Source organism: Ambystoma mexicanum, chromosome 4q (genome assembly GCF_040938575.1).
Source record: "Ambystoma mexicanum isolate Mex_15411 chromosome 4q, UKY_AmexF1_1, whole genome shotgun sequence".
Taxonomy (NCBI): domain Eukaryota; kingdom Metazoa; phylum Chordata; class Amphibia; order Caudata; family Ambystomatidae; genus Ambystoma; species Ambystoma mexicanum.
In genome coordinates, this window is record NC_090928.1 from 67,106,557 (window position 1) to 67,125,985 (window position 19,429).

The window sequence follows — 19,429 nt, forward strand, 5'->3', positions numbered from 1 at the left end:
CGTTGTTATGGGGACTGAGAAGGTCTGTCACCGCACACCCTGCTCCCGACACCAGACACTCGACCACACTCTGCTACACTCCTTCTGCGAGCTGGTCCTGAAGGCTGACGTTAGTAGGAGGGGCGAGAATTCAATGAGGAGTGAAGAAAGACTGGTGACATCAGCAAGAACCGCAATCTGGGTTAACCTAAGAGCTACACTTTCGTAAGCCATTATCTCAGATAGATTGTCTCACACAGGTGTCAGTAAAATCCAATTAATTAGTAACGTTAAGGAACCACTTGCGACAACTCACTGGTTCCACAATCCTGACCAGATCGATAAAGCTTACAAGGAGAAAGTTACTTTTAGGTAAACTGCTGCTGGAACGTAGAGAAAACATTGAATGCGTTAATCCTTCTAATGGGGGTCACTGCAGAATGTTGTCTACTGGAAAATTGGAACCCTACTTGGAATGATGCCTATTTTTTGACCAGCACAGGAAACTGGTGCAACTAAGATTTAATCTTCTCAAGTTAAATACTGTTGTATGTAACTGGCGGTGGTCAGGGATTGAGAGTGGTTTTTGCCCGTTCTGTCCAGAAGAGGTAGAATCGCCTGGCCATTTCCTTTTCCTTAGCAAAGCCTAAAAACTATTGCGAAAGAGAATCCTAATACCTGCACTAAAGTTCAAAGTGATCTACCAATGTATGCCTGCAATGTATTATTGCCTCATGATGTAGGATCAGATCATAACATGGGAACTAGATTTAGACTTCTAAAGAGCACTGAGTATCGGGAAAGTTTTCCTTATGGAACCGACGGATCCTTGAAGCATTAACTCATATGATTATAAATAGTCTTTTTATACATCAGCACACACCCACTGTTAAGATATTTATTTGTACGGTTGTTTACATGTATCTATTTAATTGCATTTTATGGAGTTTTAAAGTTTACTTGGTCATTTTACATTTTTGATATTGTATGATGAATGTGTGGCATTTATGTAGTCATATGGCATTATTTGATAATTGTGTGCATTGTTAACAGCATGATAATGCATGATATAAACTCCATGTGTTTTATGGAATTTCATTGTCATACTTTACCATTTTATGTATTGTCAAATAGCATATGCAGTGATTTTAGTACACAAATGGACCTATTGTTAAATGTGTAATTTTATCTTTCATGCATATATGGTTGTTACCATAACCGAGTTAAGTTTAATTTGCAAATGCTGTTCTAATGTACAGCATTTTCTGTTTACACATTTCCACCATACCCCAACAAATAAAAGATTGAAAGTAAAAAATAAGAAAAATTGCTGTCTTTTTGAATGGGAAGTAATGATGCAAAGTGTATTTGTTGCTTTTGTATGAAGCACTCTGAAATATTTGTTTTTATGTCACAACTGATATATAATTGCTACATTTGAAAAATGTTTAAATATATAGCTCCTTTTGTATCCCGAATATTAAAAGTGGCATGTATTCTTCTTAAACGACGGCCCCTCTAAAGTGAGGGAAAAACAGTACATAGGCTTTTAGACATATTTTGTTAAGCATAATTTGTTTTTCCATGTAAGTATTGGTCACATTTGTTTATCTAGATTCTCTCGGTTGGATTGTTATTTTGATCTGCACACCCGTTTCTAGATATGAATATACACTTTACCATTTGTGGCACTTACATGCCTGATAATGAGCGACAATGTCTGTGAACTTTGTCTGTTTTTTGTCCCCATCTTTCTAAAGTGCTCCTGATCATTTCTACTTGTCGAGATTTAGTACAGTATTGAACCAATGATCGGACTCAAGTAGTAATCATTTTTGTTAAGCAAATATCAACAACAAAAGCCTACTTCAAGAAAACTAATGTTCTGACCGTTAATTTTACTGATCATTTTTACTTTAATTTTCTGATGTGTAACCAGAGATTCTGTGCTTGCCCATGAATATTTTATATCCATCCCCATCAAATTCATCAGCCAATATCCAATGAGTTCAGAATTCTTTATTATCTGGATGTATGCTTTGCTACTTTCACAAGTGTTATTTCTCTCTGCTTTCTGTTTCTATACAGAACGTAGCAATCTTTTGCAAGAGTCTTCACCTTTGACTGTCATGGCTCAAAAGGCCATATGTGCACTGCACTTAATTTAAAGTTTGATTTAGTTAGCTGGAGTCTGAAGAGCCAGTAGCAGGTGCCGGTTCTTAGAGGACGTTAGGAGGTATAAAAAAAGCACTCTTCTTGAGGATGGATATCCTCCAGTGGCATCAGAATACCCTAAGAGTATCTCTCATGATCTGTTGGGTTTCCAAACCGATTAAGAAAAGGTGCACAAAAGGTTATTTCCACTGGTAGTGGGTTAACCGAGTAGGATACTATCTTTGAACAGTGATCAAACCTATGGCTGCTATTGCCCTTCAGCTCCCTTCACCGAGGACATGTCATCACTATTAAATGGGTAATGTGTTATGCATTTGTTCCTGAGGAATCCAATATGAACTTTTGGTCTGTGCTGTAGTTTTAATATGGGTTTCTGTATTTTCAGGTCAAGTGTTACAAGTATTGGCCAGATGAGACTGAAGTTTACGGTGATTTTAAAGTTACTTGTGTTGAAATGGAGCCACTTGCAGAATATGTGATCAGGACGTTCACTCTTGAAAGGGTAAGCTTGCGAAAGTTTCCATAAAGATTCCACTGTGTGTGATTAATTTCACAAATGGTCAAATCAATCAAGAGTCATGCTGTTTGTGCTATTGTAGTAGATGACACTCGGCTTTGTTACACCTCTCGCAAAAGAACGAGAATGTGATTCTTGTGGTAATCTAATAACTATAGTAGAAATATTTCCCAAATGCTACTGTGGTTCCATTTTACTAATGGATCAGAAGAAAGTGGTGCCTCATGCTCACTGTGACGTGCTTTGTTTCAATATTTGTCACCATAATCTACAACAATTTAAAAGTGCCATAAATGCTCTTTCTTGGTCATCTCTACAGAGCAATATCATGTTACCTTTTAATAAATCGTAACCACTTTTCAGATGGGTAACAGTGCATGCACATCTAAATAGAAGTGTTCTCAGGGACTCTTTACATGTTAGCATTTCTCTCTGTAGGATAAGATGATTTGCAGAGAATTTGATCTCGGAGATGCCTATAAACATGTTTTAAAAGAAGTGCCCCAGATATTTTGTTTGCCAATTTGTTTGCTCGGTATGGTTGCCATCATAAAGATCAATGACTGCTGTATGTGTTATTTTCTTCTCTTACTTGAAAACAGTGTATTTCGATGTTCTAAGGAACAACGTGAAATATAAAACCTGCTGTATAAACCAGTACTGTTTGAAAGTTAGGAATTATGTTGTTTAAACATGACTGCTAATCATTCTAATTGGAGTCGTTCATTTACTTGCCACCTCTAAAGCATGACCAGCACGATACTTTTTATTTTACAGAGAGGCTACAATGAAATCCGTGAAGTAAAACAGTTCCATTTTACTGGTTGGCCAGATCATGGCGTTCCTTATCATGCCACGGGGCTTCTTTCCTTTATACGGCGAGTGAAGCTGTCAAACCCACCCAGTGCGGGTCCCATTGTTGTACATTGCAGGTTTGTGAAGATGCATTCAGCTTGATTTGTAGAAGTGTGCATGTCTGTAGCAAAAAGACCCAGTTTGGAAAATGTATTATAGCAAGAATATTGTAATGGAACACCACATTTAAAATACCACTATAGGGCACTACTCTCTCATGATATTGCCAGGTTTGTTGTGACTTCATGTTTACAGGGAAAATCTCAACAGTGACCAGTTGTTACCAGCCCCATAGTGCCCACTTGTATGGTTGAGCACTGACACCGGCTCTCTACGGAGTGCAAGATTGCGGCATTCTCAGCTCTTGGCAAGCTCTTCTTAGAGGTTCCCTGTACATCTCCAGAAGAGGTACAGCGTACCAATTCTGTAGAGTGGCAGGGTACCTGTACCTCTTTTTGTAGAGGTACTACGTGTTTGGCCTGTAGACCAGAGATCTATCATGAGTTTGGAGCAGCTTTATAAGAGCTGTGCAAGAGCATGTTGATCTGCTCTGTGCGGTTGACCTGAATGTTTTGTCCTTCTGCCAGTATATATATTCTCTAGGGAACATACCCTACCAAAATGTTCATAGACAGCGGATAGAGATGAATAATGGAGCCTAACCAAGGCTATGAATTCTGGAAAGGAGTACAAATATAAATGTATTGGCTGTAAGCAAACCTAGATCATACATGTGACAGTCTATATAGAGGGGATTCAGCGCTCTCATAGGACTGAGGCCATTCATTCTGTAGTGATCCTAAGCATGCCTTAGATATGTTTAAATCTGCTAAGCTAAAACATATTCACATTACTCTCCCAACGGCAAAGTGTTTAGTGTACTTGTGTAACCCTAAACATATGACTCAGTGAAAGGGTGGCTGTTGTACTCTGTATAATTTAAGAATATTGCTGGCCTGAGCCAGCAGGTATGTTAGAGGCTTTAGTCTGCTGCCTCTATTTTACTTTACTTTCAGTCATCTGTTTACAGGCTATTGCATAGGTATGCATGTTACTACCCCTACGTCTCGTCCCCTTTCCTCCATACTGTATGGGCGTCCCTCGCTAGGGATGGGAGACAGAACCTTTTTCACTGGAAAAAAAATCTTCTTTAAATTTAGAGGCGTGCAGTGGTGCGGCCCTGGCAGCACACGCTCCCCTGACTCCGCCCACTGGTGCCACTCCCCAGTCCTCTTTCCATGTCGACGGGAACAGACCGCATTCACCAGCGCTCCTGGGGTTTGGCTTCGTCCTTGTAATTCCATGCTCTCTTCCTCAGATACTGTTTTTGTCTTTCAATCTTTAATCAGGTACTCGGTCCTCTGGCGCCACACTCCTCCCGGCACATGTCGACGTCCTTGGGCTTCAGCAGGTGTCCAGCCTCCAAGGGGCTCTTCCCTATGTCCGACCCCCACACCCTTTGCCTCTGCTGCATTGGCCCTGACCACGGCTGGGGCGGTTGTACCGAGTGGGACGCACTCTGAAGAACAGGTTAGCTCAGTGGAGAGAGCTTTTCGAGCGATCGCTTCCAGAGGTCTTGAAGGACTTCATCAGACGCAAGTTTCAGCCCAAGGTAGTGCCACTCTTCTCATCAGGACCCTGTAAGGGCGACTCCTTTTCTAGGAAACGTCTGAGCGGTTGGGACCGTCCAGGTTCTAACACCAGCACAGGTACCCAGGCTGTTTCAGCTATCGGCCATCAGGCCGAGGAGTTGCTGGGTCCTACCAGTGAGGTCGCTGAGGAACCGCAATGTTCTTTTACCCGGTGTTCACTTGAGGGGCTACGCCCTACTACCGGACAAATGTCTGAGGGGGCGCATTTACGCAGCACTACCGGCGACACAGCCCATGGCACGAAGCCTACCAGGCCCCATCCTGAGGTTAAGGGTAGGCCTCTGGCTCCACCGCCAAGAGTCCTGGAGGATGCCGGACGCAGCGCGGCAAGCACGACGATGCAGGCACGTGGCATGCAGCCCGACAAAGTGACAGCTGCGCGTCAAACACCACCACCCTTCACGGAGTAGGTTGGAGAAAGAGTTTCGAGGTGGGACTGGTCTTCACCAGGTACGTGGCCTACAGCGCTCATCTTTCGTCTCAGGGCAGATGCACACAGCAGACGGCAAGGTAGAGTACGCACAGGCCTCAGCAGTCTCAGGTTCCTGCTCTTCCGCCGATGCCACCTAGCGCCCATTGGGCCTGTGAGGACAGGTTTTTTGAGAAATTCCTCACGTTTCTAAGATCCCTGCAGATGCGATCCAAACCCGCGGGATGTAATCTGGGACATGCTGCCTCTGGTCCCTCCACCAGCACCCACAGCCATTCCGCCTGTGGCTCCAGTGACTCTGGCCCTGTGCATCCCCAGCTGCCCATGCCAGACCCCAACAGGCTTGGCACCTTTTGCCTCTGGCTCCCCAGGCGGTTCCCTACCAGCCTCCACAGCAGCCACAGGCTCCGGTCAGCACACCTCAGCCTTCAGCACCCAGTACTCCTCTGCCCGCTCATGACCAGCAGGACACCCTGGCGGACACCGATGAGGAGGAGAATCCCGTCAGCCAATACATTCCATGCAGGCCTGGCAGAGTGCCTGGGGCTTCCACAACCTGAGGTCGAACAACTGGAGGCAGGGGACCTGCCGGAGTTCCTCACTCTACGCTCTGCGACTAGAACGGGGATTACGATGCAAAAGGACGTTGGAGCCTTGGCCAAAAAGTAATGGCTTAAACCCCATTCGGCACAGCCCACCAGCAGGCGCCCCAACACCAAGTACAGGCAATTAGAGGGGGATACACTGTTGCTGTGAGCACACCCTCAACCACACTTCTCAGTGATTGCTGTGGCCTCCATCTACTCGAAGCTGCAGTCATCCTCAGCCACCTTGTCCTGGGCACTGCAATGGCAAGGAGGAGATGATCTTGGAGGCGTATGGAAAGAAGGTCTTTTCCAATACCTCGTTGCACCTTCATCAGTCTAATGCAGACGCCATGCTCGCAGCCGTTAACCAAAGGCTTTGGCAGGAAATAGCCAACTTCCTTCCGGAACTTCCAGTGCACAGTCAAGCGTGCTTCAAGGAGGGGCTGGCAGAAGCAAAGATGGTGTCTCAAGACATCATGCAGTCCACAGTAGCACATATAGACACCTCAGGACGTGCCATCTGCATTGCCACAGATATGATAAGGACTGCCTGGCTACGGGCTACCAACTTCATCCCAGACGTCCAAGAGCGCATATTGGACCTTCCATTTGAGGGTAGCAACCTCTTTCACTCCACCATGGATGGGAGGGTTGTACCGCGTGCAATGCACTTTCATCGTGTGCTCTGAAGGACAGACTAGCTAGTCGGAGGGAGCTCTTCGAAAAGTCGCCTCCAGAGGATTTGAAGGACTTAGTCAGACATAAATCATGGCCTGAGGGAGCGCCGCTCTTTTCCTGCGCACCCTGCAAGGGCGACTCCTTCCCAAAGAAGCGCCTGGGCAGGAGCAACCTCTCAGGTTTTCCTACCGGCGGCCAGGGCGAGGGGTCGTAGATCCTACTGGAGACAGTGATGAGGGTCTGCAAGTGTCTTTTACTGAGTGTACGCCTTTGTACCGGCAACATGGTCGAGGGGCGCCTACATGCAGCACTGCCGGCGACACTGCCGAGGGTGACACGCCTATCAGGCCTCGGATAGGTCTCGTGCTCCACCGTCAAGAGTCCTGGAGGAGGCTGGGCCAAGTGAGCCAGGCACTACAACTCCAATATCAACTGAGGAACCGAGCAGATGGGAGAAGGAGTTACATGGTGGGACTGGTATCAACCAGATACGTGGCCTACAGCTTATCCAACAGCATCGCAGGGCAGGTTTACCTCGCAACCAGCTAGACAGAGTGTGCACTGGCCACAGCAGCCGCCTGCTATCGTGTCAATATCACCTGCCACTCCACCGGCCTGTGAGGACAGGTTCTTTGAAAAGTTCTTCACCCTCATGAGATCTCCTCAGATGGGGGCCATCCTTAAGCATGTTATTAGGGACATGCTCCCTCCGGCCCCTGCGCCTATAGTCATTCCTCCTATGGCTGCAGTTCTGCAGGCCCTGGAGCATCCCCTGCTGCCCGCGCCGGCTCCTTCGATTCAGGCTCTCCTGCCTCCCACAGTTCAGGCGGTTCCGTATAAGCCTCCGGCTCCTGTCTCCACACCTCAGCCCTCGGCACCCAGCACGCCGCCAGATGCATTGGTGGACACGATGAAGAAGACCCAGACACACCATCGTCAGCCAAGTCCTTCCACAAACAACTTGCAGGTCTGGCAGAGTACTTGGCCTTCCTCAACCCGAAGTCAAACAACTGGAGGCGGCGGGGTGCTTGCCAAGGGCCTCACTCTACGCCCCACGGAAAGACTGGGGACCCTGATACAGAAGTCAGGTTGGCCAAGAAGGGGTGGCTCAAACCCCACTCGGTCCAGCCTGTCATTTGACACCTGGATGCCAAATATAGGCAAATGGAGGGGGATCCATTCTTGCTGTCGGCCCACCCTCAACCGCACTCTTCAGTGATTGCTGCAGGACCTTTCGGGTCCACGTGTCTCCAGTGGGATGAAGGCTTGCCTTTCATATGCAATTTTGGCACCAGAATTTTTCAGACCCCTGGATCCTCTCTGTAGTCCCCACAGGGTACCGCCTACCGGTACCTTCCTCTACTCCCTTCTCCCCTCCTCTCCCACAGATTGGGAAAGCAACTCTGCTGGCAGAGATCCGGTCGCTCGTCCAGAGCCAGGCTGTGGAAGTCCCAACCGCCCAGCGAGGCTTGGGCTTTTATTCCAGGATTTTCGCCATACAGAAGAACCACCAAACTGGCCTGAGAGTTATGTTGTACCTTTCCACCCTCAATCTCTCCCTCCCTCTGCAAAAATTCACGATGGTAACGCCAGCTCTTATTGCGGAAACAGTGAACAGGGGAGACTGGTTGTGCTCCCTGGATCTGAAGGACGCTTACCTACACGTCCCGATTTGGCAGCCGCATCGTTCCTTACTGTGCTTCAGGATCAGGGGCTTCCATTTCCAATACAAGGTGCTACCCTTCGGCCTCAACTCGGCTCCCATGGTATTTACCATGTTGATGAATGCAGTGGCAGCTGTCCTCCAGGGCCACCACGTCTACCCATGCCTAGACGACTGGCTCGTCCGGGACACCTCTCCGGAAGCGGTTCATTATACTGCCTCCGCACTGATGAACACACTCCATGACCTGGGGTTCACTATCCATCTCAATAAGTCTCTCGGCTGCATCCTACACAGAGCCTGACCATCTTGGGTCTCACCTGGGACTCCAGCTCTGAGAGTCTTTCCTTCGGAGGACAAGATTGCGACCATCAAGAGAGCTACAGCTCACTTCCTCTCCAGGCCCGTGACCTCGGCCTGGTGGTACCAACACCCACTGGGGCTTATGGTAGTGGTCCTTTTGGCCGTGCCCCGCACAACACTCAGGATGCATAGATTAAAGCTGCACTTTGCAGCCTCATGGAATCAGGAGAAGGGCTCCCAAGAGGAGCCAGTCAACATTCTGCCCTGAATCCTCTCGGACCTCCACTGGTGGTCCGCAGACTTCAACCTGAGGCAGGGCAAGCCTTTCCGGCAGCCGGCCCCTCAGGTCACATGGTTGCGGACAGGCTCAGCAAGGCTGGGGGCAGACAATTATGGGTGGCAATTGAACGACCTGGTACTGAAAGATCTTCCTCAGGTGGGGGCATCCCCAGGTGGATCTTTTTGCCTCCCAAGACAACAGGAAAAGCCAACAGTTTGCCTCCTGGCAGGGGCAGGGCTCTGGCTCCTTGGGCGATGCATTCCTGATCCAATGGAACAACATTACGGCATATGCCTTCCCACCCACACCCTTAGTTCACAAGATGATCTGCATGATAAAGGAATCCCGGCACCTCAGCATCATTTTGATAGCTCACTGGTGGCCGGCTAGACCGTGGTTCTCAGGGCTCCTCAACCTTTCGGACAGACTACCCATTCACCTACCGCTGGGCCCAGCTCCTCTCCTGGCCCAGCAGGGAGGCAGGGTGCTCCACCCTGTTCCTCACAAGCTATCCCTCGCAGCGTGGCTCACGAGCAGGTCACACTGAAACACTGAAGCCTATCTCAGGCTAACCTAGGGATCATCCAGGGCGCTAGAAGCAAGGCTACTAGGGACCAATATAAGAGTAAATGGTCAAGCGACATCTGGTGGGCCTCCACAGGCTTTACCGCCTATAAAGATGCCACACCCGGTGTGGGTCCTTAATGTTGTGTTGGGCGTCTTGGCCCACAAACCTTTTGAGCCTATGGCGTCCGTGGACATCAGGGTGGTCACCATAAAGACAGCTCTGCTCGTGGGCCTCACCTCAGCTCACAGTCAGCGAGATCCAGGCTCTGGTGGCATCCGAACACTACACCAGTTTTCACAGGGACAAGGTCGTCAAGGGGACGCACCCTGCTTTCCTACCCAAGGTGACCTCCTCCTTCCATCTTCAATTAGGCCGAAACACGTGTCTGGGGTTGCTGTTGGTCCTCTTGTTCAGAGAATTGCCTAGCATTTCGGTGCTGGACTGCCCTTGGGCAGGTCAAAGACTGATATTCCGGGATATGTCTCCTCTGTGAAAGGGACAGTGAGCTAAAGACTTGGTTGAGGCTCTCCCGGGGGCCATCCACCCAAGAACCGGTCAATGGACCGTGTTTGTGCCGGTAGAGGGACTCCCAGATCCCCCCCCTTATTTTTCTATACTTAACCCTATTTGCAAACAAGAAACCCAAATATTTAATTTAATTAACGAGTTTCTTATTTACGAGAAACCATGAGCCAACCTTCTTCAATATTCGATTCGAGAAATGCATAATTGCAGTTTTACAGGTATTACTAGTTAAATTATTCTCCTGCAAATATAGTGCCAAGTAATTTATTTCTCTTTGCAGACCCATTGGTGTTCTATCAAATAATAGGACGTCATCTGCAAAGAGCAATATGGGAAGTTTCAAATGGCCCAATCTCTGTGCATAGTTTACACAAGCCTCAAGGCTATCAAGAATATTAGATAGATATAAAGTAAAAAGACAGGGTGTGAGAACACAACCCTGTCTGAGATGATATTCGTACGGACTGGAAACCTCAAAATGATGCAACTATTAGAACATTTGATTGGCAGTTGGAGTCAATTTCTGGAGTGAGGTAGATCAAAGTTTGCTGCTTAATAAAGCTCCTGTTGGTGATCCATGACGTTTCATGGTTCTTCACATATTTCTTTAACCAAAGATTTGAATGCATTTGTTGGGTATAGAGAATGCTGCACGAGCTGTAGTCTTGAGAAAACTCAAGTAATCTCGAGAAGATCGAGCAGACCTACACCAAGTGGAGTTCAGTGTCTTTATTCCTAGATGTGGTTTGAGGGTATGGGTTTGTGAAACCTCTGTAGTGACTAGGGAAATGATCTAGAAATAATGGGGCATAACTTTGTGAAACAATCTCAAGGACTTGATAATATAAAGTGGGCTCCCTGTACCTTAGAGTATAAGGACTGCCAACATAAAACCCTAACTGAAAACGTAAAGATCTGTGCGTCCTGGGACAGCCTTGTCTAATAAAGTTCAAAGGATGATAGCCAACAATATTGTCCCAACGTATTCTTCGGCTTAACCTGCTGGCTACCCATATACATTCAATGTAATGTAAAACAAATATGGGCAGAATGAACCGCCCATATAAATGTTTAGCAAAATACAAGATGATCCCCTGGTAAATCCCTTCCAGGGGTATTCACAATTCTGGTCTTCCACTTGGCTGCTTCGTTTCCTGTACAATCTCTTCCTTCAGGCATTGCCACAGCCTCTGGCTCTCAGCTCAGTTTGCTCCTTCACAGTTCTCCAATGCCTCTCCAAGACCCATTTGTTCACAGACTCAGTTCATTATGCCTCTCCACGGCCTGTGATCTACTTCAATAGTTCTCTTGGGCCTCTCCACAGCTCTTGAATGTGTATGCTATGCTAGAAAGAGTATTTCTGTGTGCTGGTCAGGCAGGCTATATTCACTCGATCCTGGCAGGAGTCACGCCTTAGTTTAGTTTGTTTATTTATAAAGCGTCCAAACCCTCAGGTAGCTGGGCGCCTAATCATGTGCACAACAGAGTTACATATCTTAACACAAACACATTAATACAGCAGTAAAAGCAGGGTGCATACATTAGTCCAGGCTCTGAACAGTTACATACAGAGAACAGAGTGTGCAGAATACCTGTTGCAAGATAAATTACAGTGTAAAGTGAGGACCGAGTTACAGGGTGGTCCTGAATAGGATTTATATAGGGTAAACATTTCTACATGGTGGAGAGAAGCGGCTGGCCGTACGTGTAGGTGAGAGACTAGGTGTTTAAGCTGATAGCCATGATTTCACCATGGCTCTGAATGGCCTTCTCAGCTTCTTCTGTGTTTTGGCTTCTCTTAAAAGGTTCTTGCCCTTTAGCCTCCCTTTTGCTCATTTGCGTCTATGGCAACAACCAGCAATATACTACTCCCTGCCCAGCATAGGTGTTGGGTGTGTGGATTATTTCTTGCATCTGGCTGAGTTTCCGTTCCACTGCTGCCCGAAGATGGACCACCTTGATTGATAGCAACCTCACTTTTTCCTCTGGGAGCAGAGAGCAGCATGTCTGCTCCTTTCCAGCGTATCCCCATTAATGGTCCTTCCCAACCATTTCTATACACCTTTATGAAGGGTCCTCCATTTTAACTGACTCAGAATTGGTCTTTCCCATGGTTGGTCTCCTTCGGGAGTCTTGAGTGGTCTTCTTTATAAAGTAGTTTTAATGAGTTTAACATTGGCTGATTGTTAACTCCTTCATATTGGTTAAATGATAATTGCCTTTTATTATTCTTAATTATTTGTTTCAAGGATTTAAACCGGCACCGGGATCCCAGTGCCATCTTGCAAGTCTTACTGTGTTTGCCCTGTGCCCGGTTGCATTTAGCAGCAGTCTCCATCTGTGGGGACAGCAGGGCTGACACTGCAGCCAGACCGTATGGTGAAGTTGGATCCTCTCGTCCCTTAAGATACACTTGATTTATTGAGTGTTCATAGTTCAGGAAACAAGTTTGATGTGCTAATCTCTCTCCGTTCAGGAGATGGGTTGTTTCACCTGAATGCTCACGGATTGAAAAGATATACCTTTTGTTGCTCTAAACCTTTGCGTTTTGGAAATAATGTTTGTTCTATTAAACATCCACTAGTTGCAATAATGTTTCTCTGACCGTTTCCTGTCTGGGGCATACTTCAGTTTGTGGGTTATTACCCGCAAACCCTGGCCTGCTTCAACTTGCAGTTCCTTTTCAATGGTAATGGGGTGGGTCTCTTCCAGGAGGAACTAAAAATACTGCATCAGGGGGAGGTGATGGATCCAGGGAATCCCGCTTCATCCACCCTTTGGACCTTCATATAATAGCGGCCAGGCCATCCCAGTACCCTTTGGCTTGGCCCCTTCTTTTAAATGGATGGGGTGTTCCTCTAACTTTCCACAGCTCTTAGATCACCATTTATTGCCTTAGGTATGGTGTTGCTGTGAGCCAGAAAATGTAATCGGCCGGATGTCTTGGGCAGATTATACCTTTTAATAAACTAGGATACATTTTAACCTTGTTAGCCGTTTACAATTTTGAACCTGGTTTAAGTTCTGGATCACCCTTTGATAAAATGTAATACCCTTTTAAAATTTAGTCCGATTTATGGAAAGCTATATTAATCTCCTTCTTTATAGAATGGCCTCTGCTGCCTGGTTAATGAGCAGTACTATAAAGGGATATCTGTGTACTCTACATTATATCCCCAATCCATGCATACATAGCAAGTTATAATGAACCATTCTACAGAAAGTTACTTTTTGTCCGAACTGGCAAGCATATTGGCTTGCAAAGCCATGCATATCCTGCATGGGGTTTTAATAATTTTGATCAACTGGATTGGAACTCTGAGTCTCAACCAATAAGAAGCCTAGGAATGCATACACTAACATTTTGACTGAGACTCAGCCTGCATCTGCTAGGCTCTCTTTTTATCACTTCCTGTTCAAGTTCTCAACTTATTACTGGATTCTTGCCCTGGTCACTGACTGCATTCTCAATTTCTGCTTCCATTCCATCGTTTCTAGTTTGTTTTGGCCGCTTTGCTATTTTGGCTCAATTAGCCCTTTTCTCACACCTGCATAACTGGCACACCAGCATCTATGTTTCTTATAACTACCTGAAATCAATTTAAGAGGACTGGTTTTTTTTGTTCACTGCTTTGCACTTTCGCAAATGGATCGCTTTGATATTGGTATTAAAATGTGCAAAATGGTGTTCAACTTTGAAACCCTGCCAAGTCATTAACTGCCATTTAGTTCCTCTGGGACTTTGATTTGATTAAAGCTAAAGCATAGTTCTAATGGATTCCTTTCTCCCACAGTTTCCTCTTCTTGGATATATTCTCTAGCACCAGTTGATCGTTTTAACTGCTTTTCAGCCACCAGGAAGCCCGATTCAGCTTTGCGCCTGCATCATTCACAACCGTGACCCCAGACACGTCATAGTCCATATATATGGAGTAAGCAAGCGCCCCATGACGTCAATCAATCTGCCTTGCTCAGTACACTCTTTACAGAATACCATCTCATTACCTAAGAATGTAAAATGGTGCTATACCTGCTATCCCGACTTTAAGCCCTACAAAGACTGTCTAAGATGTGCATGTCAGGCCCTGCTTTAGGACCACAAATATGGACGATAATATCTCCTGTCACTCAATACCCTGGAGGTCCAGCCAGGAAAATGCTGCACAATTGTTCACGGCCCTTTACAAGGGCAGGCCTCAGACTCCCTGCTAGTCTCTGCCCCCCTGGAGCCCCTTCCAATTGACCATGTGAATCTGATAGAGAAGTGGGATTATGTGGAGAACTTTGCACTCTGAGAAGTAGAAGTCAGGGAGTTCTGATGCTTGAATCTTTGCAAATGCCCCAGCTGCAGCCTGGACCCCTTCACTGTTGGTGAAGCCATACCCCACTGCGCCTCGTTAGGCAGTGATCACACGCTGTCTGGCTTAGTCTCTGCTCCCACAGCAAAAAATCTCCTTTGTACCAGTTGGCTCAGCCAATTAGTGCTGAAGTCTCAACTTTGTCTTCTATTATTGAGTCCATGGCGTTGAGTCTTCTGACCCAAACTCCGATGTCAGCTCCATTTGGCATCTGTGCCCCACTGCAAGCCAAAATGAATCAAATATTTCATAATGTAGACTGGAGAATGGAGATGGTGATATGGGTTTTGAACCTATGCTGGGAGAGGTGACTGATGGCACACATGTTTTACTCTAAGGATGCTGCTATATCCTCTTTGCAATCCTTTGTGACACCAGCAGCTTGGATACCTCTCCTGAGCTTCACTTTATGCAAGCTGGACTAAATGAAAATCTTAATGGTGCATCCCGCATAACTATTGCCAAGCTGCCCTCTGTCTTAACAGACATTTAGGACCAGGGCCCTCTTAAGGTGTCCTTGTTCCCCTTCATTTCAACTATTGCTGATCCAGTTATGTCACCAGGCAACCCTTTCGAGGGAAGTTGCTTTTTACCAGGTGACGTTACAAACCTCCACTGAGGGTGGCACGGAAGGGACATCACCCTCAGAAGTAAAGCCAATATGTTCAAGTGGCTTAAACTCTCCCTGTATTCAGACCCAGTATCTGGACATAGAAGAGAGCTTGAGCCCCTTTGAACACATGGCAGATAAAACAATTGTAACCAACACTTCCTCGAGGCTTATATGAGATTTTACAAATGGAAAAAACATGCGCTGGATTTACCAGTGCTTGTATAGGGAAGCAGGCAGACACACAGGAGATCGCAAGTAGGGGGGGGGTGTTAGAAACTCATGGTGACAACAAGTAAGACAGACACAAGTGATCACATTTCAAAGGTGTTTATTGAACAATAAATGCTGTAGGCAGGTTGGAGAAACGCCTAATCTAAACCTAAATCTAAGATGGGAGAAAGTGTCAACCATCAAATGAAAAATAAGGCAGTCCTAGTGGTGGTGTGTCAAATCAAATAGGCCTATACCAGGAAACCCATTACCAACCTCACAACTAACACAAAAAAGGGGTGTGTGATAGTTCTCAAGAAAAGAAAGAAGTGTTCTCAAATATGTCAAGATGTGGTAGCCTGGGTCTCCCTTCCCCACGTTTTGGACACTGGGTAAAATGGGCTTGGAGCCACAGTTTGGTCTCGGGCCTCTCCAGCATGAGACCACAGTTCTGATTGCTGTTCTCAGGACCGCCGATGACAAAGTGGAATTTCCTTAAGTCTCTTGTCTTCTGGCCTGATATGTTCAAATAACAAAAACAAACGTTCCTTTTACAAATGAACGTTCTTTTCCTATGTTCACTGGGTGATAGGTCCACCCCTGGGTCTCCCTCTTCTGAACACTGACCCTTCGGACTTGTTTATCAAAGTTTCATGGTGGGGACGACTTCACCTCTGGGGGCCCCTCGTCTGGGCGTTGCCCCTCTACGTATTTGTATATTTGTATTTGTTTATTTGTATTGCCCACCTTGCCCTGAGGGATCTGGGCGCATAATTTGAAGCAGGTGGTTACAAAGGTTACATGAGTTAACATCAAATAGCTTTCCACATGGAAAGGGTACAACTTGGGTGATGGCTTCACCCCTGGATCTCCCTCGATCGGCTCAGACCCCTCTTGACTTTTTGTGGCATTCAATTCCCAGGGTTTCTCAATGTTTACTATCAATGTAGTATTCACTTTCTTTCCCAGTGCTTGTAGATCAGTGTTTTGATTTTAGAGATTTAGCTTGACCCTTTATATGACCACTTTGACCTATTTTGTGGTCTTTCCTACAGCCTTCTGGTACTTGTAGTTTATCTCATATGGGGCTCGTCCAGAGTGTCTCGAGTTAGCACCCACGTGGTGCTGCTTTCCCTCTGCAGCTAGTCTCCCCTTCACACTTTTAACAGTTAATTCAGAGTTCATTAGCTTTGGTTCAAAACTTGCCACTTTGTGATTCTCACTCATCACAGCCCGGTTCTCATCGGTTTTCCCCTCGACTCACCGGCTGTGTTGAACCGCTTGGCTGTTGCCTTTCTGGAGTCAAGGCTGTTACCATGGGCGCGGGATCTTCCCTCGCTCCTGCTTATCGGCATAGGCATGCCCTGTGTACATCTGCATGTTGAGGAATGGCCGTGCATTACTTCCGATACTTGGGCCTTGCTGGTCATCTAACAGGAATATATTGCGTTTTTCTACTTCGGCTAACAGCTCCCATTCCCTAAATTTTCTTCTCTTGGAACAGGTACATCATCCCATGGCAAAAGCAGCTGTAGAACTGGTACCCACCATGGAGATTCATAAAGATTGGTGCTCTCCTGTACTTTTCGGCGCCAAAGGAATACTGGAGCCTGTGTCCAATCTTGAAACAGAGGCTTTTTAACTAATTCCTGTGCAAGGACACATTCAAAATGATTGCTCTTGCTTAAATGCACCAGGCCCTCGAATTGCAGGTTTGGTTGGTGTACTGGAACCTTCAGGGCGCATACTTCCATTTGCCTATCCAGCCAAAGCACAGGATTTCCTGAGATTTGTGGCTGGGAATATCATTACCATTCAAAAGACCTATCCTTCGGCCTTAACTCACCCTATAGGTTCTTCACTAAGCTGTTGGCAATGGTGGCAGCACATCTCACAAAGGAGAAGTTCTGCGTGTTCGCCTACCTGGATGATTGCCTCATCTGAGCCCAAAACCCAGATCTGGTGACGGCCCACCTGTATCACTCTTACAACCTTTTACACAGCTTGGGCTTCTCCCGGGATGTGAAGAAGTCCCAGACCACATCATCATTGGCACTCCAATTCATTGGAGTAGTTCTGGACACTTGCTTGGATGGGGGTTTCCCTTTCAAGGAAAAGGTAGTGACTATCACACAGATGGTCCTACTCTTTCCGGTACAAGTCCCAAGCATTGCCTGCCTACTCCTTCTGTGTGACTCATGGTGACCTGCATCTTTGTACTAGCTTAAATTGAGTTTTTTAGTTCTTGGGTGGCATGATGGACTTGCCTCGGTCAGCGAGCTATGGCTGCAGAAGATATGAAGTGCCACGTGAATCTGGAGGAGCTGTGAGCAATCTGATTGACCATAGTTGCCTGCCTTCTTTCTGTACAGGATACGTCTGACCTGATCCTCACGTACCACACTGCATCTACTCTTTACGTTAACAAGCAAGATGGTGTGGGTATCATTCCCCGTGCAGGGAGGTGATGCAGCTTTTGCTTTTTGTCCTCCAGGAACAGCATCCCCTGTTGGCAGCTCATCCTGCCTTAACAGAGAACGTGGCGGCAGATGCCTTGTCCATGAAGGGTTCTGCCTCCCTCTCACATATGGGCGCTTTGTCAGGAGTTCATGCACAAGGGGTTGTATTAGTCCATCTTCCCAACAGATTACTCATTGCCCTCCCAGCCTGCACCTTCTTATGGAGAGCTTGTTAACATCTAGTTCTGCATTCAGTAAGGAAGGCATGGTATCAACAGTAGGACACACAATTGACCACAGTTCATCTGTGTTTATTGAACTTCAAAAGGTTTGGAAAACGCCCATCTAATCCTAAATCTACATATGGGAGCAAGCTACGACCATCAAATAATAATAATTCAGTCCTAGTGGTGTCTTGTCAGAATAAAAGGGCCTATACTAATCAACCTATTGCCAATCCTTACCTCTAAATAAATACAGTGTGGGAAACAGTGTTATGAAAAATAAAGAAGTGTTCACAAAATAATATGTCAGGATATTAAGGCCGCTGGCCTCCCCTCCTCACGTTTTCAGCATGGCATAAGGCGATGCCCTCGAGTTTAGCACAAGCTCTGGCTTCTCTAGCACAAGGATACAGTTCAATCATTAGCATCAGGGCCTTCCATGCCCAAGTCTCTTTGCCTTTCAAAGTCTTTTTTTCAGAGGGACTGATGCGACAAAAAAAGAAGTTCTTTTCCTCTTAGCATTTCACAATTGCTCAATTTCTCTGGCAATTCACTATTTACCTCGGATCCCCCTCACGCAGGCTCAGATCCTCTCAACACAATAGTCGTAGGATATTCATGAATCCAATTTCTCGGGTGATTCACGGTTCAACCCGGAGCCCCCTCAGTGGGGCTCAGATCCTGTTAACACAATATTCAATTAGTCTCCCTCCGCTGGGCTCGGACCAACTTCATCTACTTTGCCATCAACTTTCTATGTTATTAACATCGAAGACTTTCAATTGTGCAAAGGATTTTGCTTGTCCCATTGCAGGACCACTTCGATTTCACAATTCTTTGTCACTCTTTCACTTTTGCCACCTTTCAGTTGGATACCTTACAGAGACTTTCGAATGAGTATGCACGTGGTGCCGGACCACTCTGTCTAAGGTATTGTATTTTGGCTTCAAAGATCAATCACTCATCTGTTGTTCAATTTTGCTGCTTTGTTGTAGGAGCCAAGGACAGCAACACGGCGTAAGCTATGCTCCCCGCTTGACAGTGCAGGATTCTTCATCCTTGTTTCCTGGTCTTATGTTTTCTATTCTCGAAGGTTCATTAAAGTAACGGTGCCTCATCGAAAAAGTCAAGGGCACCACCCTCTCTGCCATCCCCTTCTGTTTTCTCTTCTTTCGCCTTGTATTAAACAGCCATCTTTTAACTGCTGTTTCCTCATGTGCTTTGCCTCGCTCAGAGTGTGAATCTCGCATCCGGTGTCCCACTCCCTGAAGTCACCTCACCCAGGTGATCCTCCCTTACTGGTCCACCCCCAGGAACTGGACCCAAAAGCAATCCCCATGTCCTTGCCACCTT

The 19,429-nt window shown here is 46.4% G+C and overlaps 1 protein-coding gene across 18 annotated transcripts in view; it reads left to right on the forward strand.

The window, feature by feature from the left end:
• The window catches only part of PTPRK (protein tyrosine phosphatase receptor type K), a 1,571,968-nt gene that overhangs the window by 1,494,648 nt on the left and 57,891 nt on the right, over positions 1–19,429 (forward strand). For all 18 annotated transcript variants that reach the window (XM_069607477.1, XM_069607481.1, XM_069607480.1 and 15 more), the window contains 2 exons: positions 2,540–2,656; positions 3,449–3,603. In XM_069607477.1, coding sequence (XP_069463578.1) covers positions 2,540–2,656; positions 3,449–3,603 — 272 coding nt within the window. The remainder of the gene's footprint in view (positions 1–2,539; positions 2,657–3,448; positions 3,604–19,429) is intronic.